At 56.6% G+C, this 23131-nt stretch overlaps 2 protein-coding genes across 5 annotated transcripts; one reads left to right on the forward strand and one right to left on the reverse strand.

Annotated features, from left to right (window-relative positions):
• Nucleotides 1–188: 188 nt before the first annotated feature.
• PCGF2 (polycomb group ring finger 2) lies at nt 189–11641 on the reverse strand. Of its 4 annotated transcripts, none has more exons than XM_081109811.1 (11): nt 11503–11613; nt 5280–5430; nt 4569–4665; nt 4252–4307; nt 4113–4163; nt 3776–3884; nt 3559–3613; nt 3373–3468; nt 2374–2454; nt 1772–1880; nt 190–1621 (listed from the first exon to the last, which is right to left on the reverse strand). In XM_081109811.1, exons 2-11 carry the CDS (start codon nt 5389–5391, stop codon nt 1503–1505), a joined length of 885 nt encoding a protein of 294 aa, XP_080965937.1. In that variant the 5' UTR covers nt 5392–5430; nt 11503–11613; the 3' UTR covers nt 190–1502. The 4 variants fall into 4 exon arrangements, with proteins under 4 accessions (XP_080965934.1, XP_080965935.1, XP_080965937.1 ...); XM_081109810.1 differs by having other exon boundaries at nt 196–1624; nt 11503–11641; XM_081109808.1 differs by having other exon boundaries at nt 189–1880; nt 11503–11631.
• Nucleotides 11642–15833: 4192 nt separating this feature from the next.
• On the forward strand, nt 15834–22864 carry PSMB3 (proteasome 20S subunit beta 3). Its single transcript, XM_081109730.1, has 6 exons — nt 15834–15945; nt 16275–16459; nt 18837–18944; nt 19998–20175; nt 21836–21930; nt 22743–22864. Exons 1-6 carry the CDS (start codon nt 15943–15945, stop codon nt 22789–22791), a joined length of 618 nt encoding a protein of 205 aa, XP_080965856.1. The 5' UTR covers nt 15834–15942; the 3' UTR covers nt 22792–22864.
• Nucleotides 22865–23131: the final 267 nt, after the last annotated feature.

Consider the following 23131-nt stretch of genomic DNA (forward strand, 5'->3'; position numbering starts at 1 on the left):
CATACCCCCGCTCTGGCTCCTAACCCTGGTCTGGGGGCACCAGACGGGCCACAGGAGAGAGGCCATTCTGGTTTATTCCATATGGTTTATTCCAAGGCATGCTGAGCCTAGAGATGAGAGGTATGAGGAGGCCAGGGGACCCACCCATCCTCTCCCTGTCCCCTCTGCCCCAAAGAACTAGAGGCTCTGGAGAATATGCAGCATTTATTACAAAGCCAGGAGATGCAAATGTCCCAGGGTAGGAGGAGGGTACAGTCATAGCACCTCAGACAACGGACCAGGTGCAAACACAGACAAACCCACTGGGGGACCCGACCCAGACACCTAGGTTGTGACAGAGTCTTGCCTCCTCCCCGATCTGACCTATGTACATTGGAAGAAAACGGGTAGGCAGGGAGCTCCCGGGGCCTGCCCCTCAGGGGTGGTCCACTGGCCTCTCAGGATGGAGCTGAGGACAGAGCGTACACGTGTCTGTCTTGTGCTTTCAGATGCCCCGGAGGCTCTTTCCTGACTGGGCCTCAGCTGGGGGTGGGGAGAGGACTGGAGGGCTGTTCGCCTTTAGCGAAATCTGGGGTCTGTGCTTGTCTGAGGTTCACCCCACTCCAGGTCCCCAAGTGAGATTCTACCACCAGGCTGGCTGGTGTGGGTGCCTGGGTGGGGGTAGGGGGGCCCGAGGCTGAAGTGGTTCACAATGCTAGAGCCACAATGGGATTTCAAGGGCGGAGGCCTCCCATGGCCCGAATCTTCTCTTCCACAAGGAAAACGGTGCAAAGGCCACACACACACACACACACACACACACACACAGGGAAAAAAACAAAAAAGGGCAGAACTAGCTACGCTTTGCACAAAGTTTCCACTGCATGAGGAGGAGGTAAGGGAGATACCATCTCCACCACCCACTCGTTCCCCAAAACCAGGGGATAAACTGCATTTGTAAAAGGCACTGTCTTAGCAAGTCTCTGGACATTCAACATGAGGGGGCGGGGGGCCGGTTGGGTCGGGGCACGACAGCAGCCAAGATGGAGAGAGAAAGAGAGGGTGGACCCATACACAGCCAGTTAAGAGTTGTGCCTAAAGCTTTGGGGGCTGGTGGGCCCTGCAACACCCCATCTGCCTTGGGAAACAGAAGGAGGATGGGGCAAAGCTTTACTGAGCTTCAAGTGGCCCCTCCAGTCCACTTCCAGGTACCCCCAAAAACAGAGTAGAGCAAATTACACAAGACCCCTTCAAAATGAACACCCATCCCCTACACATACACACACACATAAAGTTTGTTTCCTGTGGCATTTAAATTAATCTGGTTGGTCCATAGAAAATAAGTATGTATATTTGGTTTTTCCTATGTACATATATATATAGAGAGAGATTTATTTATAAAACCCACCCCCCACCCCTAAGGTGGGAGGAGCTGGGGAAAGTAGAAGAGGTGGAAACAGGAGCCCAGAAAAAGTGGAGGGGTGGAGAGGCATGGCTGGAAAAGGAGGGAAAGGTCCCTTTCCTCAAGTTAAGGGGGGCACAGGAGCTCCATTGACAGTCATCTTGCGCCCCCTGCTGGTGGAGGATGGTGTCTGCAGGCAGTTCGAGGCGCCCCCGTTGGTAGCTGTGCTGACCCCACTGGCTGCTGAAGGGGGAGTGGGGGAGGTAGGATGGGTGGCTGGGGGCCCATGGGAGCTGGGAGAGCCATGGGAGGGGGTGGCTGGGCTAGGCAGGGAGGAGGAGGTGGCCGGCAGGGTGGCAGGGCTGGGAGCCTTGTCGCTGACTGACTCACACTCTGATGCCCCACTGGTGTTGGTGCCCTCGGAGGGAGTGGGTGCTGTAGGCAAGGTGAGCCGCTTGCAGGCTGGCTGGACCCGGTACTTGAGGGGGAGAGGGCCGTTCTGCAGGGAGAGTGGGGGGAGAGAGGCTAACCAGGCAGCCACCCACCTTCACCCCCTCATGCCCAACGAGGAAGAAAGGAAAAGCTCAAGCCCTAGAAAGACCCAGCAGAGTAGGAGGACCGAGGGAAAGCGAGACCTCGCGACTGAGAGAGCCAGGCCGGAGAGCCGGGCACCAGACCCAGAGAGAACGTGTGAGACCAGAGACTGGAGAGAAGAGAGGAGGCCGAGCAGAAAGCAACGTTTACTCCTCCGCAGCCACCAGACCCTCTTTCCCGACCCCAAATTGGGGCACGTCATCTGCCCAGAGATCTTTTCTCCGGAGGGTGGGAGCTCCGCCGTGAGAGAGAGCCCGAGGCGGGCTACCCCGGGCGTGGCCAGCTCCTGGGATGAGAGAGGAGCTGTCTGTCTGTGGTTACAGCAGGGTGGCTCATGCGGTCCCTGTGGGCACAGACCAATGCCCGACCTGCAGGGGTCCCCTCCCAGCCCTGCTCACCCGCCGCCAGGGGTAGATGTAGGCGATGTCCATGAGGGTGTAGTATTCCTTCAGCGGCTCGTCCTCGTAAAGAACCTCCACCTGGAGGAGGGCGAACACCACGGGCAGAGAAAAGGCCCAGGTGAGCAGGATCTGGCGGAGCACGGGCCGCACCCAGGGAGCTTTAAAAAATGCCAATGCTTCCATCTAGAGCAGTGGTTTCTCAACCTTGGCTGCACATGAGAATCATCTGGGAATCTTTTTTTAAAATCCTGATTTCTGGGCCTCATCCTCCGGAAATTCTGTTTCTTTGTTACTAATGTTGTGGCCTCACCCCATAACAAAGAAACAGAATTTCCAGAGGATGAGGCCCAGAAATCAGGATTTTAAAAAGATTCCCAGGTGATTCTCATGTGCAGCCAAGGTTGAGAACCACTGATCTAGAGCTTGTTTAGCTGTGAAGATAGGAGTTGAGTCTTAAAGCTCCCCACGTGATTCTGACATAAAGTTTGGGGTTCACTGTCCTAGACCCTGGGAACTCAACGTGTGCTCCGTAGACCAGTGGCATTGGCAGCACCTGGGAGCTTGCAGGAGATGCAGAATCTATTGAATCAATCTGCATTTTAACAAGACCGCTAGTCCAAGGGCTCACCGGCACATTCAAGTTTAAGAAGCAATGCCCTGGAGTTCTGTTAGAATTTCAGACTGGCCTTCCTTCAGCCAGCTGGCCCCAGATAAGTAAGTCCCTGTGTTTTTACACACATACACACACACACACACACACACACACACACACACACACACACCACCTGGTTCCCATGTAGTCTACACACTGGTTTCAACAGATGCAGACTGCCCCACCCTAATCTTGGTTTCAATTACCTGTCTACTCGGGCTCAATTACACAACCAGGTAGGCCCTTGGTGACACCCAGCCCGTCCTGAACAATGGCTGGGATGCACAGACTGTCAGACACACCCGCCCAGACACTCACTTTCTTCAAAGGGCCCAGGGACTCACCTTGTACTTGCTGGGCACATCCATCTTGTTGCGGAGAAACTTGGCGAGATGCATGACGGTCATGGCTGCTGGACATCGCAGGAAGCGCACCCCTGTCTGCCAGGGGAGAGGCACCCAAGGGCTATGGGCCACCCAGGCACTCTCTCCCAGCCCACATCCCACTCCTGGGCAGGTCCCAGCACTCACCTTCTCCTTGTCCCCATCTCCATTCTCCAAGGGGCCCTTCTTCTCCTCCCGGTCCCTGGGGGAGGAGGTAGAACGAAGCTAGGGAGACCCTGGTTCAGGCAGGATTCCCCAGTACACACATCCAGGAGACCCTCCCTTCCAGGGGAGTGGGGCTGGGTGGGAGAAGGGGGCGACCCAGCCTAGGACCCCAAAAGGACCAGGCATAGGACAGACTTGCCTGACGGTTTCATAGAACTCGATAGAGAGGCTGACAATCTCATCATCACTCAGAGCCCCCTTCTCCTGCTCCAGCACCTCACCGCGGTCCTCATTGGAGCCGTTGGGGACTGCAAAAGGAGAAAACCGGGGGGCTGCCTAGGGTGGGGGAAAGGAGCCCCACCAAGGGCCCAGAATCTCAGAGCCCAGTGGGGTGAGCCCAGCCACCCTCTGAGCCAAGGAGATGGCGTGGTTGCGCATGAAGGATGGACAGCCCAGTGCACCCAGCCCTCAGGCCTGGGCAGAGCCACACTCACACTCACACGGTCCCGGGCCTGGAAGCACACACATGAACTCACCTTCCGTCAGGGGGTACGCTGCATAGAAATCTCGCCGCCGTTTCATCTCATCTGAAGGAGGGAAGGAAACAGGGTGAGGAGGGAGCAACAGGCTGGGAAAGGGGGGGCGGGGGCAGGAGGAGGGAGGGTGTGTGGATACCTTTAAAAAGCCCAGGGACCAATTTGTAGACTATGTCTTGGAGGGTCTTGTCAGCTCTGGAAGAAAACATACAGGACCCTGTCAACAACCCTCTCCCCGATCTCCCCGGCCAGGGATCCCACTCGCACCTCCCTTCCTTAGATTCAGAGCCTGGTCGCTACCCTCCACTACTTCCCAGCTGGAGACAACCCAGAGGGAGGGAACAGGCCCAGGGCTTCCCCCGCACCCGCCACCGGGGCTACAGGAACAAGGAGGGAGGGACAGAGGGGAGCAGACCCGGAGGCTCGCAGGGGCTGGAGGGGCAGCGCCAGGCCCACCTGATGCTCAGCAGCGGCCGGGTTTTATGCACCTGCACGTCACACATGGGGCAGTACTTGTTGGTCTCCAGGTAGCGCACGATGCAGGTTTTGCAGACTTGGGGGATATGGAGAGAGGGAGGAGTCAGAGCCCCCCTGGTAACCAGGCCCAGCCCCCAGCCCCTCCGTTTGGGTTCAGGTCTCCCTTCTCCACCTTGTCCAGCAGTTCAGGCCTGTTCAGAGGGCCAACGCGGTCGTGTTCTCAGAGAGGGCAGACGCCCCGTACCCGTCCTTGGCAGAGGACAATCTTATGTGTCTATGTGTGTGGATTAGGCCAGTGTCATGTGTCGTGTATATGGTGAGCCCCAAGTCCCAAGTTCCCCTCATGGAGTACAAAACAACAGCCAGCCGGCTACACATCTCCCGGGGCCCTTGACCTTTACCCCTGAGGCCACAGTGCACACCAGGGGGCACCTGCGTCTTCAGGGGGTGACATTTCAGCCACGGAGATTTCAGATGAAGTCCCTGGAAGAACTCTGGGTTGCAACCTCCAGTCTCCCCTCCCAGGCAGCCTCCCTGTGACCTGGGGACCCCCCACCCCACCAGTCAGAGACATGTTCACTTTTCAGGGCAGAGTCTGTGCTCCGCCTTCCCTGGGCAGTGCTGCCCCCCCCCCCCCCAACCTAGGCAGAAGCTGCCCATCCTGAGAGGCAGCCCCTCCACCCAACTCACAGGAATGCAAGCACTCCACGATGGTAGTGGCATCGATGAAGTACCCCCCACAGAGGGCGCACATGAGGTGAGGGTTCAGCTCCGTGATTTTGATCCGTGTGGTCCGATGCATGATGCCGGGGAGGGGGCTGGGGGGCTGGGGAGCGTCACCCTGGGAAGTAAAAGTGGAATTAGCCGAAACCGGTTTGGCTCAGTGGATAGAGCGTCGGCCTGCGGACTGAGGGGTCCCAGGTTCGATTCCGGTCAAGGGCATGTACCTGGGCTGCGGGCACATCCCCAGTGGGAGATGTGCAGGAGGCGGCTGATCGATGTTTCTCTCCCATCGATGTTTCTAACTCTCTGTCTCTCTCCCTTCCTCTCTGTAAAAAATCAATAAAATATATTTAAAAAAAAAAAAAAAAAAAAAAAGTGGAATTAGCAACCCAGAGATCCAACAAACTCTCTGCGGCCAAGGCCCTTCCTCTCGACCTTGGATTGGGTGCACGTCAGGGCCCGGTTCTTTTTGGCCCTCTCTGGGTGTTTACTGGGTGCCGGCGGCTCTGGAGGGTCACCCCACCTCGAGCAACAAGATCAGCTCCACCTCAGGAGCAGCAGGAAAGACTGAGGTTAGACCACAGGAAGTACTGCCCAACTTTCCAAAGGAGGGGGGGGGGGTAGGCAGGAAGATGGAAGAGAACAGACTTTTAAAATATCCCCGTAATCCCAATTCATATTCACTCAAGTGAGTGCTAGGAGCTAGGAGGAAACTCAAATAAACTAGACCTCCAGAAAATAAAAGAAGAGAAAGAATAAATTGTCCCTGCCCCTTCCACCCCCTCCAGATGCAAGGCCCCTGACTTGGTCTTTCTACTCCATCCTACCCTCCTTGCATCCCGTCTGCTCCTCCTCCAGGCAGCTGGAAGTTTGAAGGGGCCCCCCCATCACTTGCCCTCTGGCTCTGCATCCAGCCCCGGCCCCAGAGCAGCAACCTGGAAGTCTACTGACCACGCAGGTTCCAGGCCTGAAACAGAGGAGCACGCAGCTCCACCTGCGCCCACAAGCACACACATCCAGGGCCCCGCCCCATGCACACGCAGTGATGTCCCCACGTGGGCACTGCCACCCACCACCTCCCACCTGGTGACACCTCCTCTGCCACCTGCCACAGGCTCGGAGATGCCTGCCAAGCCTGGGAACAGAGTTCCCTGTCCCCAGCCCACCTGAGCACCCAGCCAGGCTCTGGCAGGGTCCCGGGAGGTCAGGCAAAGCCCAGCTCTGGCTTGGCTGATGTTCTTCTTGACATAAAAACATCAAAGCTGCACAGAGGAGGGGTGGCCCCTCCCTTCTTTCTCTTTCCCAGAGTGAAAGCCCAAGGGGTGGGGCCTCAGAGGGTGGCCAAGTCCGGACAGCTCCTTTACAACACACACCCTTCTCTCCTTTCCAGAAACGTTTCTAAAGACACCGCATTGGGTTTTCTAGGACCAGAAATTCACAGCCGGGATCGGCAGTTTCTATAGAGACCCCAGGATGAGTTTGGCCAGGACCCAAACAGCCCACAGAGGCTGGCCAGGCACCAAAAGAGATGGAGAGACACAAAGGCCACACATGGGAGAAACACCAACGAGCAGGGCAGACAGAGCGGAACAAGCAAGCAAACCAGCCCAGAGAGCCAGACAGCAGGGAGGCAGCGGCTGAGACCCGCAGGCCAGGCCAGCGGAAGGCGGCTCTGGCCACACACAGGGTGGACGCCTTCTGCCTTCCCTGCACGGGTTCCCCCTTCACAATTATGCAGCAGGCTTGCTGGTGACTCCACTGTTTGGTTGTTTCCATGGTAACTGCGTTCCTGGCAAGATGCCCAAATATTATTACAATCATCCAGAGGAAAAAACAAACTCCGAGTGGCCGTCTCACTGGGTGTGTGTAAGTTCAGATGCATACGTGCTGTCTGGGCCTCCAAAGGTACTTTGTATGACTACGTGTCTGTGTCTGCGTCCAAATGCACCCGTGTGCGTGCACAGCCAGGAACAAAGCATTTGGGGCTCTGATCATGCTGGGGGGTCCAGGTTGCCATCAGTGAATGGCACGCCCCCTTCTCCTTCTCTCACATACACACGTACAGGCACACAAACGCGTAGCGCTTCACACTGCCTGGCCGCCTCATTCACACGCTTGTGTTTTCAGACACTTGCTGTTAAGAATTCCCATCTAGTTGCTGCCAAGCAGACTATGGGCTCAACACACAGGAGCTTCTGGGCACATGGCCTTAACCCTCACCCTCTCCCTCCCATGAGCATTTGTGAGCCTTCAGACTGAGTATCACCCACGGTCCTTTCTAGATGTGCAGGTGAAGGAGAGAGCTGTGGTGTCTATAGAGGAATGAGATGTTCCCGTATCTCCCGTTTAAGACATGAGCCCCGCTGTGACTCTCCTTGCTCCACCCACCCCATCCCCAGACTCTCAGATTGTTACCTCTGGGGCTGGGGAGAAGCCAGGATTGGTTCCTCACCTGATTTCCATAGTTACCTGTTCCCCCAAGGACCTCCTCCCCATCTCATCTCCCCACCTCAGGGCCCTACAACGGACACCCAATTTCTCCCCAGCTGCAACTGGCTGGTGTGTTGTGAGAAGCAGAAGGAAGTGGGGTGATAGGTGGCTGGACCGTCAGCATCACCACTTTAAAAAAGAGGCGGGGAGCCCTGGCCGGTTTGGCTCGGTGGATAGAGCATCGGCCTGCAGACTGAAGGGTCCCAGGTTGGATTCCGGTCAAGGTTTCGGGTTGTGGGCTCGATCCCCAGTGCAGGGCTTGCAGGAGGCAGCCGATCAGTGATTCTCTCTCATCATTGATGTTTCTATCTCCCTCTCTCTTCCTCTCTGAAATCAATAAAAATATATCAAAAAAAAAAAAAAGGAAAAAAGAAAGAGGCTGGGAGATGGGAATAGCCCAAGGGAACAGAGAAGGAGAGACAAATCCAAGAAGCAGAAAAGAGAAACCAAGGGCCACTAGGAAGTGGCCTGTGTGGAGTTCTGGGGGCTCTACCAGGTCAGCCCCAACCATATCCCCACAGTGGGCCTGAGTACCATCACCCACCTCCAATGCCTTCCCCCAACGGGGGCCAAGTCCCTCAGTGTCTCCTGTCCCCAAACCACTGGCTTTACAAGGGCACAACCGTTGGGCGGCCCATGCTTCTGGCCTGGGAGCCCCTGGAGCCCCTGGTCTCGGCTACAGAGACAGGAAAGGAGATTGACCAGCACCCAATTCCCACTCCTCCTTGCCTCTCAAGCCTGGCATCTGTCTTTCCTCGTCCTCAAAGTCCCCTACTAATAAAGACCACCCTGCATCTCTTTGTTTTAACCAAGCTCTTTCCGGAAGCTCCCCCAAGATTTAGGCCTCTCTCGCCATCAGTTCCTTTCACGCCCCCCTGCAGAAACAGCCGATCCCTGACAACCCAGAGCCCCTCTGCGCCTTTGGATGCACAGGTGCAGCGTTCTTTGCTCTGCTTTTCCTCCAAATGAAAGGAGCCCGACTCCCTCACTAGAAAACCCCCAGGTCTTGGGAAAAGTCACTCAAGGTCACACATCCAGACGTCTAGAATCGCAGAGGGAGAGGGAGTCTTAGAAAGCATCTTGTCCATCATTTCATTTCACAGATGGAGAAACTCAGAAAGCAGTGGCTTGTCTAAGGTTACACAGCAACACAGTGGCAGTCCTAGGACTAGACCGGCTCCCAGTCCAGTGCTCCTTACACACTGGCACCTCGGCCAATAAGCCTGGCCTTCCTCCACCCAGGAAGGGGGATGTAGGACGCCCCGTTCCCTGGAAGACAGACCACTCGGTGAGCCTCCTGGGACGGGCCACAGTCTGGCCAAAGATGACAATCAGCACATTCTCACCTTGAAGTACGAAGAGGCAGCAGAGCCCTCATCCCCCTTCCATGGTGCAGATGGGGAAACTGAGGCTGTCCAGAAGCACAGCGAGCCAGAGTGCACTGTCAAGACTCAGACCCCAGGATCTAGGAGTCCTTTCCTCTCCCAACAGTGTAGGTGCAACTGTGTGAGCCCCATGGATGTGGGAGGCACGTGGGCATCCACCTGGGAGCACGGTCAACCCCTCGATCTTCCCTGGATGAGGATCTGCTCTCCACCAAGAGCACTAAAAAAAAGCCTTCTAGCCTCCTGGTGCTGGGCTCACTCCATCCTCCCTCCCTTCCCCACCTCCTAGCTTCCGAAGATCAAACAAAGACAAAAACCCAAAATATACACACAGAGCCAGACACACCTCCTCCATCTCTCTCACACTCACTACACACAAGGCCAGAGACACAGCACGTGCGTGCGCACACACACACACACACACACAGCCAGACAGATACTTGGCCAGACACACGCACAGACACACCCCATCACACAGGGCCAGACCAGAGCCCGGCCCACATTTGCCAGTGCATATAGCCACCTCCACCCCCATCCAGGAGCACACAGTCTGACAGCCATCCCCCGCTGAAACCAGAGCTGCAAACACACACTAACTAGCCTTTTGTGCATCCCTGGCCCACCCAGTGTAAATTATAACACAGGTCTCCTGGCAACAAAGACAGTGCGGCTCCTCACCTCCACTCTGGGGGCCAGAGCCTGGAAGAGTGGGGTGGGCACTTGACCTGCACGAAGATATAACCTCTTCCTGTTCGGATTGTCTCCATTCCCATGGCAACAGCTCCATCCACCAAGATCTCTCTGGCAAGGCCAGGGCAGCAGAGAGCCCCCTTCCTTCCTGACCCCCCCCCTCCCCCAGGACTTCAACTTGAACCCCACCCAGCTACACAGTGTCTGGACGCTAAGTCCCAGGTCTGTTCCCTGCCTCATTCCAAAGACGGCTCTAAGAACGAAGGCAACCCCCAACTCCAAAGGAGGGAACCCCTGGGAAAACCTCACCAACAGAGCCGGCTTTATGCTTCTTTTCCAAGTGCTAACACCTTGGAACAGAGTGGAAGGGGGAGGAAGGCGAGAAAGAGTTTCAGGAACAGATGCAAACTGCAAGAGGCCCAGAGAGGGAGACATCAGAATGAAGTGGGAGGCGACCAAGGGGCGCCCCCTCCCCTCCCCCCTGCAGGAAGCCCTGGAGAGACTGAGGCAACAGGGGTGAGGGTGGGGGATTAAGGGGAAACTCTTGAGAGGCAAAGACCCGGGGCACTTCCACAATATTTACAGGCAAATTCACCACCCGGGCCTCTTCCAGCCATCCGGGGCGATTCTGGGCAGATGGGGGCCTGGGGGAGGGGGGAGGGGGGAGGCATGCCTGGGCCCAACGCGAAGACAGGAAGGACAGGGGTGTCTACTCGCCCAGGCCCCCCCGCACCCCCCCCCCCCAGCTAGCAGCAGGAGGGCCTGGGGAAGGAAGGGGCAGTCGGTCAGACCCCTCCCGCCTCCGCTGGCGACAGGAAAGGCCGCGATCAACCTTCCCCCGCATTTCCATTCTACCCCCTCCGCCCCCGGAGCTGGGTCAGAGGACCAGAGACCCCAGTGGCCGGGGGCCGCTCCCGTCCTCCCTGGAGCCAAACTTTCCGCGGGGCCCAGCTTAGGGGGCTGGGCGGGGGCGGGGCGCCCAGTCCAGGGATTGGGGGGAAAGGGACCGGCTGGGGGAGGTGCCCGAGAGCACCGGGCCCCGGGCAGGAAAGAGCGCCCTCCCCCGGCCCCGCAGCCATAAAAAAGCATGTCCCCTTCTTCCTCCCGGCCTCCGGTCTTTGCGCGTCCACGACGCCCGGGGGGTCCCCCAAGAAAAAACAGAGAGCGACCCCTCCCCAGGCCGAGGGGGGCCGTGGGGCAGAGCCGGGGTAGCTCCGGGTCGGGGGGGGGGGGGGCAGCCGGGCAGAGACCCACCCCAGACGGAGCCCCAGAGCCTTTGTGGCTGCCTCGGACCCTCCCCCCCGCCACCTCGGGGGCAGGTTGAGGACGCAGCGGCGGCACAAAGAGGTGGTGGTCCAGGGAGACGCCAAATCGCGAAAAGGGGAATCGGCTTCGGCCATCTTGGAAGGGAAAGAAGGGAAAGAGGAGAGAAAAACGGGAGAAAGGAAGGCGGGCCGCGCGAGCCGGACCAGGGCCGGCGGGGGTGGGACGCAGACCGAGCAGCAGGCCCGGCCCGCGGCGCCCTCCTCCCGCGGGGATGGGGAGAGGATGCGCCGGCCCCGGCCCGGCCCCAGGCGGTTACGGGGTCGGAGGCGGAAAGGGAAGGGCAGTCCGTGTCCGCTTACCTGGGTGCGGGGTCTGTGGGTCTCGGGGAGGGGGGATGGGAGGGAGGGAAGGGAGGGGAGGGGGACCCCAGCCGTGCCGCTCGCTCGGGCGGCGGGAGGGGAGAAACCTTCGGTAAGAAAGGAGTTTGCGAAAGCGGCTCGGGGTGGGAGGAAGAGAGGGGAGGGGAGGAGAGGGGGAGGGGAGGGGAAGGGGGAGGGGAGGGACCGGGGCTGGGGGGGGGGGGGACAAAATGGCTTTTTTCCTCCAGACAAGAGTAGGTCCCGCCCACTACCCACCACGTGACCTCATTCCTTTAGGGTGTTTGCGGAGAGGGGCCGAGGAGGAGGGGGTAGGGGCTCTCGCGGCTGCACCCCCCCACCCCCGGGACCAGGCCCCCTAAAGTAGGACAGCCCTTTACCCTTCCCAGACAGCCCGACCCTGGAGGAAGGAGCCTGGTCTCTGCAGCTCACTCCTCCTCCCGGGGGAAACGCGTGTGCGCCCCCCACCCCCTGACCCTGCGATCCCCACCCCTAGTTGGGGCGCCTAGAAAATGGTGACATCCAGACGGGGCTCCACGCGCTGTGGCTCGCTTTGCCGGCCTCCAGCCTCGGCTAAGGGGCGCTGGGCTCGGGCGAGGGACGCGACGCCTCCGCGTCCACGCGTCTGGGCCCTTTCCATTCACTCGAATAAGATCCCCTTAAAAATAACAACTGCATCTGCAGGCGCGCGTCCTCCCCGCCCTCCTCGCCCCTCTCGGCGGCCCGGTCGCCGGCTCTGAAACGCAGCACCCGGGCCCCAGCCGGGGCGCCTCGAGGGAGCAACCCGCCTGGGGACGGAGGGAGAGGCGGGCGGGGGGGGGGGGTCTCGTGGCGAGGGGCTGGGGCGCCGCGGTGGAGGCTGGAGCCCCGGGTGTGGGGGAAAGTGGGACGCCACCTGGGCGGGGAGACTCAGGCCCCGGGCCCGGGACTCAACCACCCGGCCGAGTGCGAGCGGCCCGAATAAGCGAGAAATCCCGGCGCCGGGCTGGAAGGTGGGCCCGCGCGTTTCCCCGCCTCGCGCCGGTGCCCGCAATGTGCGCCGCGGCGGGGACCGCGCTGCGCGCTCGGCGCGGTGGGTGCGCCTCCCTCCCGCGGCCGCGACCTCGCTCCCGCCGAGGGTGCGGGCTCCGGTCCCCAGGGGATCCGCCGGGGGGGGGGGGTGGAGGGAGGAGGAGCAAGGCTTGGACCAGCCGGGAGGGGGGGGCGGTGGCGCCGGGGGAGCTAATCGATACTACGTTTCGGCGACGCCCGCGGGCCTGCCTTATGAAGACGGTCGATTCGCTTATTCGTTCGTCGAGATTTGTTGGGGATGGTCACTGTGTCTGTCCCTCCAAAGAGCGCGATCCTCCGGCCAGAAACGCCATTAAGTGCGCTGGCGGTGGCTCGCTCGAGTTAGCAAATTGGGGGACGACTCTTCGGCCAGCCTCGGAGCGCCTGCCTCCTCCTCCCCTTCTCGCTCGCAGGCCAGGCCGCCCCGAAGCTGGGTCCCCGGGCTGCATGCTTTCACTCGCTGGCCAGAGACCAGGGTCACCCTTTGGCCGCCAAGTGACCCCAGCTTCAGCCTTCAGCCCACCCTGGCCGAGTGGGGGCGGGGAGAGGAGGGCGAGGGGGGCGGGCCTGGTCACCTGCTCCACACTGTTTGCATGCAAAGACCAGGAGTTCGCCGCCCCTCTGGGAAAGGGGGTTCTGGGGATGGATGCACCCCCTGTCCCTAGGGCAAGTGTGTCGCCTGAACCTTGGACTCTGCCAGGGAAGACCCAGGCAGCCTCTTCTGTCCCGGAGTTGCCCTTTGGGGAGGGGAGCGCAGCAGGGACGCTTGGTCTGCCACTCCTTTGGGGCTAGAAGATCCGGAGCAAGAGCAACCTGTAGGGGCTTCGATTTCTCAGTCCCACCCTCAGTGCACACGAGCATCCAGGGGCTGCCCTTGGTTGCGTGTGTATGGGGGGGGCGGTTCTTTGATCCTGGGGTGCGGCTAGAAGGGATACCGGGCTCCGGGCTCACCTGGGATCCATTCACTTATTCCTCAATTATCAAGCACCAGCCAGGAGCAAACCAGAAGACAGAAGGAACATGCTGAAGACCCCATTACTCACGAAAACTTGCAACATTTCTGTCCTAGGCAGCAGGTCCCCATACCCCTGGCCTTTCTGGTTTAGCAGGAGAATCTTCTGACTCAACCTTCCCCACATCTGAATGTGTCTAGTGTTCGGACAAAGAAGCACCTGTCATGTGTCAATGGAAGTACTGCGCTGGGCACAGGGCACAGACGCTGATGAGCCGGGCTCTCCCGGGCAGGGCACTCACAGACTCATGGGGACAAATCTGGAGGGTCACACAGCCCGTCTGGTGAGCTCCCATGGCACTGTGTTCCCTTCCGTGTCCCCCACCAGGGTGTGAGAGCGGGGCAGGGAGGGTGCGCACTGGCAAGGGCCTTCAGAAGAGGCCTCCTGTGAGCCCAGTCTTGAGAAGAGACCAGACATGGAAGAGAATGGCTTGAGAGAGTCCTTTGCTTAGCTCTTTCATAAAAATGGGGGCTCCTATCCCTGCCCTTGAACGTGCTTCTGGGAGAGGTCAGGTGCCGATTCTTTATCTCAATCGTAGTTGTAGTATCGCAGGTGATTCTCTACCTGACAAGTACTCATCAGAAGAATCCGCTTCCAGTGGGCAGGGACCCCGGAAATCCGGGTGATTATTTCTGGCACATTCCAAGAGCTATTGCCAGGTCAGATCCCCTCGAAGATGAGGACAGTGGCAGGAGAGAGTGGCTCCTCTCGGGATTTTATGACTGCCTTTCCTTTTGTCCCTTTACCAGTGTCTCCCCAAAACACTGTCCTTTGTCAATTTCTGCTTCTGCTTCCCAATCCTCCTCACTTATGTGGGTGTATTTCTAGGGAAAAAAAAACCCGTTTTGTTGTTTTCCCTTTCCTAATGCTTCTCATATTAACTGCTCTTTTCCTTCTCTCCATGTCCTCTGGGTCTTCCTTCCTCTGACCTCGCCTATTTCCTCTGTCATATCCCCTCTCCCTGTGTCCGCATACCACAGCGATGCTCTCCCTTTCTCACCTTTCCCTTCATCCCTCGGTTTGTCCCTGCCTTTCTCTCACACGCTTTCTTCCCTTCCAAGTGTAATAGTTTGAGATTGTAACGGCGACGGAGGCCGACAATGGAAAACTATCCCACCTCCACTGGAAATTCGTTCTTAATCCTACGAAAAATGCAACCTGAAACGTATTGGTATTGCCCCGTAAGACAAAAAATCTGTTATTCCTGCTGTCCAGTTTTGGGGCAGAGTGGTAGAAGAAAGCGCAGAAAAATCATCCCATCACTGAGTAAACAACAAATTTCCAATCACAATGACCCTCTGAGGTGCTATAGAAAAAGTGTATCTCTGCCATTTCCACACCAAATCTGGGGACTCTAGCAGTTGGGATAATTGCGCTTAGGAGGGAGGAAAACAGAGCGTCCCTGGGTGGGCTCGAACCACCAACCTTTCGGTTAACAGCCGAACGCGCTAACCGATTGCGCCACAGAGACTGTCGTGGCTGTTGAGGTGGCGGTGAGTCGAGTCAATAGGAGTGAGCTTGCGACGAAGCAGAAGTCAGGACAGAAACCCTCGCAGACGTGCAAAAACGGACCCGCGGGAGAAAGGGAAGGGCCTTGATGCGTGGAAGAAAGCTGGCAGGACAGGCACGCCTTCCTCCACTGGCTCTGGAGGGGTGGGCGCCGGCTGCCTCCGGATCTTAGATAAGGGAAAGCTCGGAACGTCCCTTTTTAGAGGGAGCTGAGATTTGGGATACTTGAAACCGACCCCAGAGAACAATGTTCGGCCTCCAAACCTCCCCCTTGCGGCTGAACCCCTGCAGCTGAATACTCGCGACGCCCACCTACAGCCCTCCCTCCTCGCATTATTAAATATGCACTTGATGGCGCCTCTTAAACACCAGGCACCGGTAATATCCAGAGCCTAGTGCTTGGCACACAACAGATGTAAGGGTTTCTGGAATAAATAAATGAAACCAGCTCAGATGAGTGATAAGCTCGACAAGCAACACTGCAGCCCTTCAGCTGCGGCCGCAGCCGCGTATCTACGGCTTCAGCAGCCCAAGCGCACGCAGGTCCCGTCGCCAGTCTGTCGGGTCCCGAGACCGGGTCCGCCGCGATCCCAGCCTGCACCGCGACGCCAGGTCCTTCCGCACTCGCGGTGACTTTTCACTTTCCGCTTTACGGTCCCTGGTTTGACTTCTCAATCAAACTTCCCGTGCTGGTGACTGACAGAGACGTTCAGCCAATAGAAAGCCAAAATATCCCGGAAAGGCCGGCCTTTCAGCCAATAGAGAGCGAACAGCGAGGATGGTTGCGCAGTGAGGTCCCCGGCCGGTTTGCTGGAATTGTGGCGGTCGGAGGTCCAACTACACCGCAATCATGGTGAGATGGGAGCGAGGAGTAGGGACTCGGGGTAGCGATTGAGAAACCGGGGTCATGGGAGGTTTGGGTGGCGAAGAGGGCCTGGTGGTCGACTGAAGGAAGCGGCTCCAATTTGAAGGGGAGCGCACCGCGGTGAGGACCATGGTGGGTGAGGCGAATGCGGCTCCCCGCAGCCCCGTAGGGCTGATCTCAGATCTGGAGTTCGAGGCCTCCAGGCGCCTCCAGAGTGGAGGACGGTGTGGACGGGAGCCTCCGGATCAGGGGCTGGGCCGGGGTCTATGGCCGCCTTTGACCTCGCGCGCTGAGCCCTTCCCCCCTGTCTGCCCCAGTCTATTATGTCCTACAATGGAGGGGCCGTCATGGCCATGAAGGGGAAGGACTGCGTGGCCATCGCTGCCGACAGGCGCTTCGGGATCCAGGCCCAGATGGTGACCACGGACTTCCAGAAGATCTTCCCCATGGGCGACCGGCTGTACATCGGCCTGGCCGGGCTAGCCACCGACGTCCAGACCGTGTAAGTGTCGGGGACCTCCGCCCACATCCCGGCCTCTCCATGGACCAGCCTGGCCTGGCGTCGTGAGTGGCCCGGGTGTCAGCCATCTCCCCAAAGCTCCAGTGAGTTCGATCCTTTGCGGGACACCATGCATGACAGAGCTGTGTGCTGGTGCCTCACACCGGCATTGACTCTGGGCCAGGCTGTGGGAAGCACCTGACCTGCGTGGGTTGGTTTAATGACATCACCGCGGTGCCGTCGGTCCTATGTTGCAGATCAGGGAGCCCAGGGTCTCAGAGAGCATCTTGCCCAAGATGCAAGCTGATGAAGTTCAACCAAGATCCCACAAACCCCTCGGAAGCAAAGCCTGCACGCTCCGTCTTTGAAAAACTTCAGGTCTAGCTGGGAACAAGGCAGGCACACAGAAAGAGAACTGACCCGGGTGCCGATGGGCTGCTAGGTTAGCTCTCTGGTTGGCAGTGGTTCTGTGTTTGAGACAAGGGAGGGTCTGGGTAGCTGTTGGGATAGTCCAGGTGTGCTCCTTGTGGTCCTGACGGGGTGGGGGTGATGGGAAAGGAAAGGAAAGCATTTCTGAGAGTTGTTGCTGGCCAGCCCTGGCGGCTGCTTGGATATTGTGAGGCCAAAGAGTCCTTCATTGAGGTTGTGGTTCCTCCCTTTTGTCCTTACTAGCGTCTAAGCTAGTACCCGGCATGGAGGCCGTCCAGAAATGTTTTCAAGATGATTTCTGTGTTGAGCCTGTTGACTGAAACATGGGAATTGGGAGGACTTGCAGTGGTTCTCAGCCTTCCTAATGCCGCGACCCTTTAATACAGTTTCTCACGTTGTGGTGACCCCCAACCATAAAATTATTTTCGTTGCTACTTCATAACTGTAATGTTGCTACTGTTATGAATCGTCATGTAAACATCTGATACGCAGGATGTATTCTCGGGGGTCGCGACCCACAGGTTGAGAACCGCTGTTGTAGAGGGAGGTGACGGCTTTGATTTTGACACTAATTTTGAGGGGACAAGGCCTGCCAAGTGGAAACATCTTGTGAACATTTGGGGTATGAAACGATCTCTCGGGGCTAGAGAGGTGTTGGTGAGCTGTTAAATCTATGGGAACAGACTTCGGAGAGACAAGGGGGACAAATAAGCTGAACTGCATAATGTTAGCAGCGGGGTTAGACGAGAAGCCAGAGGAACAGAATCAAGATTGGGTTCCAGAGGGAAGGTGTGGTCACAGGTGCCGGGTCCTGCAAGAAGCTGGTGGCCTAAGAAGCAGCGGTTCCTGGACTTTGTTTCTGGAAGACCCAGGGACCAGTTCGCTAATGTGGGTGGACGCTTGGCAGAAAACGTTCTCTGCCGTGTCCCTGAAAGTCCCCTAAGTCTCAAGAACACAGAACTTGGAGATTCCTCCTGAGATCTGACTGAACCAGATGACCTTTTTCCGGTTCTGTGGAGTCTGGGATGATAGCTGAGAGTTCCAGGGGGTGTGACGGCCCCGCCAGCCGTCCTCCCTCCAGCCACTGCCGTTCTCCTCACACCCTTTCCTTTTCCTCGGGAGGTGTTCTCACCGAGTTTGCTTGTTTGTGGGCGGCAATGGCTCACCTTGCTAGGCCTTTGCTTCCTCGCTTGTCGGATGAACTAAGGTCGTGTCCGAGGCTCCTTGTCCTGGGGGCCTCTGTGGCTCTTTGCTTTGCTTCCGGCAGGGATGGCATTAGTCTGTCCCCGCAGGGCCCATTCCTGGGCTCGCAGGTGGCACTGGAGGATTTGTGGCCTTTTTTTCTTAGTCACTTTCCGGTCCCTTAGTGTGGCTGCTGCTTAAGACATATCAGACTTTGCAGTTTTCCAAGCACCATGTCATATGCCTATACATTGTCTCACCACTGGGTGATTGACTTTTTCCTCATCTTGAGGATGAAAAAATTAAGGTGGAGGATGAAGGCTTAGCCCAGGTCAGCTCTCTCAGTCCACTGCTCCTTCTGCTGTGCATTTTATTGGGTTTGATTCCAGTTAAGGGCACATGCTTGGGTTGCGGGCTCCATCTCCAGTAGGGAGCGTGCAGGAAGCAGCCAGTCAGTGATTCTCATCATTGATGTTTCTGTCTCCCTCTTTGAAATCAATAAAAAAAAAATATATATATATATATATGGAAATCTCCCCTCTAAAAAGTATTGGGGGGAGGGGGAGTTATTAGAGTGGTGTGTCCAGGTGTTGTGTTGGGCAAGTCCTGAAACATGGACATGAGGTTGGACTTCTGGTGAGAAAATCCCTGGGAGGGGAGGGAGGAGTCATGGCAGGGCCCAGGTGGGTGTCTTCCTATGACCCTCCTGACCCCCACAGGTTGGACACCGGGGGACAGTGGCTTACTAATTCTTCTGCTCCTGCCGCAGTGCCCAGCGCCTTAAGTTCCGGCTGAACCTGTATGAGCTGAAGGAAGGCCGGCAGATCAAGCCTTACACCCTCATGAGCATGGTGGCCAACCTCTTGTATGAGAAACGGTGAGTGGAAATACAGCAGGTCCTGGGGTGGCATTTTGCTCAGTGTCGCTTTGTCATAACGATGGGATGCCATAGGAACTTGTTTGTATCAATTGATCTATGGTACAACTGGTTTTGTTATATATCATTTCACTGAAAGTCACAGGATCTATCAATGATGAACCAACCCGGTGCATATGGTAGGCCTGCCCGGTGTCCCTCACCAAGGCCTCCTGAGCACAAGTTCATTTCCGCCATATTGGCACAGTACGTTCCTAGCTGTTTGGTAAAACATTAACCCAGAAACTAAGTCACATAAAACTTATTGAAAATGAAAAAAAAGAAAGAAAAAGAAACATGAGTGATGAGAGAGAATCATTGATTGTCTGCCTCCTGTACTGCACGCCCCACACTGTGCATATGCCCTGAACGCGAATCGAACCATGAACTCCTGATTCATAGGTCGACGCTCAACTACTGAGCCATGCTAGCCAGGCAGGACTACCATTTTGTCTTTAGGCATAAGTTCATTTCCTCAGCTGTGAATTGTCTGGTATATATGGTGACCACATTTATCAAAATCCCACATTGAGAAAGGCTTAACAAAAGATTTTTTAAACTGATTCATATGAGGGGGCTTTATAAAATTTAACTCACATTAAGGTATATATTTAATGGCTCATGTTTATTGAAAATAATAAAAAGGCATCGAGGTCCAGCCAGTGTTGCTCAATGGTTGAGCATCAACCTATGAACCAGGAGGTCACGGTTCGATTCCCGGTCAGGGCACAGGCCCGGGTTGTGGGCTCGATCCCCGGTGTGGGGCGTGCAGGAGGCAGCCGATCAGTGACACTCTGACATCATTGATGTTTTGCTCTCTCTCTCCCTCTCCCTTCCTCTCTGAAGTCAATAAAAATATAAGTAAATTTTTAAAAAGCTGGCCACAGGAAAAGGCGACTTTCCCAAACAGGCCCCGTTTTCCTCCCTGGGTCTGGGCCAGGGCCTTCTGACCAGACCTGAACAGGAAGGTACTTGTTCTTCAGCTCTGGTTTCTCTCTGCTCCTGGCCCTACAGGTTTGGCCCCTACTACACGGAGCCAGTCATTGCTGGGTTGGACCCGAAGACCTTCCAGCCCTTCATTTGCTCTCTAGACCTCATTGGCTGCCCCATGGTGACTGACGACTTTGTGGTCAGCGGCACCTGTGCCGAACAGATGTATGGGATGTGCGAGTCCCTCTGGGAGCCCGACATGGTGAGTTGTGGCGTGAAGTGGGGCTGGGATCGGAGGTGGCCTCCTCTCCTTGACCATCAGGGGAACAGGTGTTTGCCTTGCAGATACTGGGGGAAATGGTGTGGGTAGGGGAGAAAGCCACAGCTACTGAGCCAGAAACTCCATCCGCCAGGGCCTTGGTGTGGGCGGGCTGGCTCCAGGGACCCCAATTAGATATTTGCTACAACAAATAATTCCTCACACTGGGTTTTCAGGGTTCTCACATTCATTCAATTAACAAACATTTAACAAAATGTAAAGTGTAGTTTTAGAGGCAGCTCAACAGAATGGGTTCTGGGTTGGAATAGCAGCTGCACCAACCGCTTAATGAGTTCTACTCTTGGGTAAGTCGATGTACTTCTCTGCCTCCATCTCCTCAGCTGTAAAATGGGGTAATAATAGAACCTACCTTATACATGGAGGTGTGAGGAAACATGAGAAGATGGAACAGTGCCTGGCAGGGAGGGTTGTCTGCTGTGCTGGCTTGGTCAGACTCTGGGGAAACCAGGATATCCGTCTGAAAGGGCTCACTGCAGTCTAATGAAACAAGGGAGACACCCAAATACTTGTTAAAATGCATTTGCTAGGAAGAGGGGGAGAGAAAGGGCCTGGTTGGCAGAAGGAACAGCTTGTGCAAAGGTGCGGGAGGGGCCCCGCGGTCAGAGACAGAGAGCTCGCTGTGGCTGCTGGAGTGTGAGCGGGATGTGGGGCGAGGTGATGAAGGAGAGTGAGGTTGGGATGAGACTGTGAAATACCTTGAATGCCATGCCCAGGAGTTTGAACTTTTTCTTCTGGTGCGGTGTCAAGGGCAGGAAGGAACCTTCGGGAACCAGAGGCCTGCAGGTAGAAGGGACAAGCTGGTGTGGTCACCAGCAGGAGGCTCGAAGGTCCTGAGCAAAAACTGTGGCAGTGGGGAGGTGAGGCAGCCATGGTCTAGAGCAGTGGCCGGCAAACTGCGGCTCGCGAGCCACATGCGGCTCTTTGGCCCCTTGAGTGTGACTTTTTCACAAAATACCATGTGCGGGCGCGCACGTACAGTGTGATTGAAACTTCGTGGCCCATGCGCAGAAGTCGGTATTTTGTGGAAGAGCCACACTCAAGGGGCCAAAGAGCCGCATGTGGCTTGCGAGCCACAGTTTGCCGACCACTGGTCTAGAGGACTTAGTCATTTAAAACAAATGAGGGAGGTGGAGATATTAAGGGCTCCTGAGTTTTCTAACTAAAACATCAAAGATAGAGAATGAAGAACAGGTTTGGGTGGAAATGTGATGTCATGGCTGGACAGGTTGAGTTTTGAGTACGAATGGGACACCCAGGCGGAGAGTCCATCAGACAGCTGACAGAGCACATGGGAGCCAGATGGGGAGTCTTCTCCCCACTTTACAGGCGAGGAATTGAGGCTTAGTGAAGGGAGGTATGACTTGCCCAAGGTCACACTGCTGATCAGTGGAGGAAGCGCAGGGCTTGAACTTCCCCTTATATAACCTGCTCCCTTCTGGGAAGGAACTGAGGGGGTCTTTCACTTCAGGCAGAGGAGGGCCACAGCTGGGGTCCTTGAGCCTAGAAAAATAGAGTGTTAAGGAGCCAGACCACGTTGGCGTCCGAGGTTCTGGGGATTGAAAGGCTTCTGCTCTGTTGGCAGGATCCAGAACACCTATTTGAAACCATCTCACAAGCCATGCTGAACGCTGTGGACCGTGATGCCGTGTCAGGCATGGGAGTCGTCGTCCACGTCATGTGAGTATGAGCTGCAAGTCCAGAGCTTTGCAGACACTTCCCTCTCCCCTCCCACACAAACACCCCCATCTTCCCAGCGCCCTGGCGGATGCGGGAGAGCAGAAATCCCTAAGGGTGGCAGCTGGGAGCCTACCCAGGTTCCCCTGGGCTCAGTCAGGTGAGGCTCCATGACCCGAGTCTCCCCTTGTTCACAATAGACATTTCTTTCTCCCTTTAAGTGCCCCCAAAATCTCAGGGACCTGTGTGGTGATGAGCCACAGCAGAGCCGCTGCAGACAGACTGAAATACTGGGTGGCCCCCTCATCGCTCCCAGTTCCCACCAGTGTGGGACTCGGTGTGAAGTACGACGCCCTGGCAACTGTTTTCCTGCCCTCTGCCTGCCACCCCCTTTCCCTCTTAATTGTTTGGGGCCGTCACCAGGAACCTAGCTGGATAGTCATCCCAACAGCTTCCCTTAGGCACAACCAGAACAAGTATTTGGACCCTTTTGTTATGGGAAAGCCTGCTAATCACCATGAGAAACAGACGGGACTGACAGTGTTATGTCCATCCGTGAAACCGTTGCACGTCCTTCCTAGTTACTTGTTCTCTAGGCCTTGGGGGAGCGCCTTCCTTTCTTTGGACTGCGTCTCAGTCCAGCCCCGAATCATCTCACCTCCTGATGGTCCCACCTACGGGAGCTTTCACCAGTTTCCCCACTTCTCCATGCTCCCCTTCCTCAGCGCAGGCTACACTAACGTGCGTGAGCAAAACACGTAAACCCAGGTAGGACGCCACTTGTTCTGCAGTCTTATGATTCTCTCCCCCCGCAGTGAGAAGGACAAAATCACCACCAGGACCCTCAAGGCCCGAATGGACTAACGCCCGTTCCAGAGCCCGCTGTTGTGTTTGTTTTTGTTTTGTTTTTTAAGTAAAAGTCTTTCTTTGCCTCCTGTTCCTTTGATCTCTGTCCCCAGCTGGGAAGTTACAAATAGGTTCTCAGGGTCTAGCTCAGCCCGCAGGTGGCCTTGACTTACAGCATCTCCCCCGACCAGAGGGGACAATGTCTGCCCATCATTCGAGTGCCTGTTACAGGCCCTGCACAAAGTGCTTTACACATGTTGGAACTTAATCATCATGACTTACGGTAGTTAGTTAAATAACCTGCGCAGGGCCACTTTAGCAAGTGGTGGTGCAAAGGCGTAAAAACCCACATTCCATT

This window comes from Myotis nattereri (genome assembly GCF_964212035.1).
Source record: "Myotis nattereri genome assembly, chromosome: 16".
NCBI classification, from domain to species: Eukaryota; Metazoa; Chordata; class Mammalia; order Chiroptera; family Vespertilionidae; genus Myotis; species Myotis nattereri.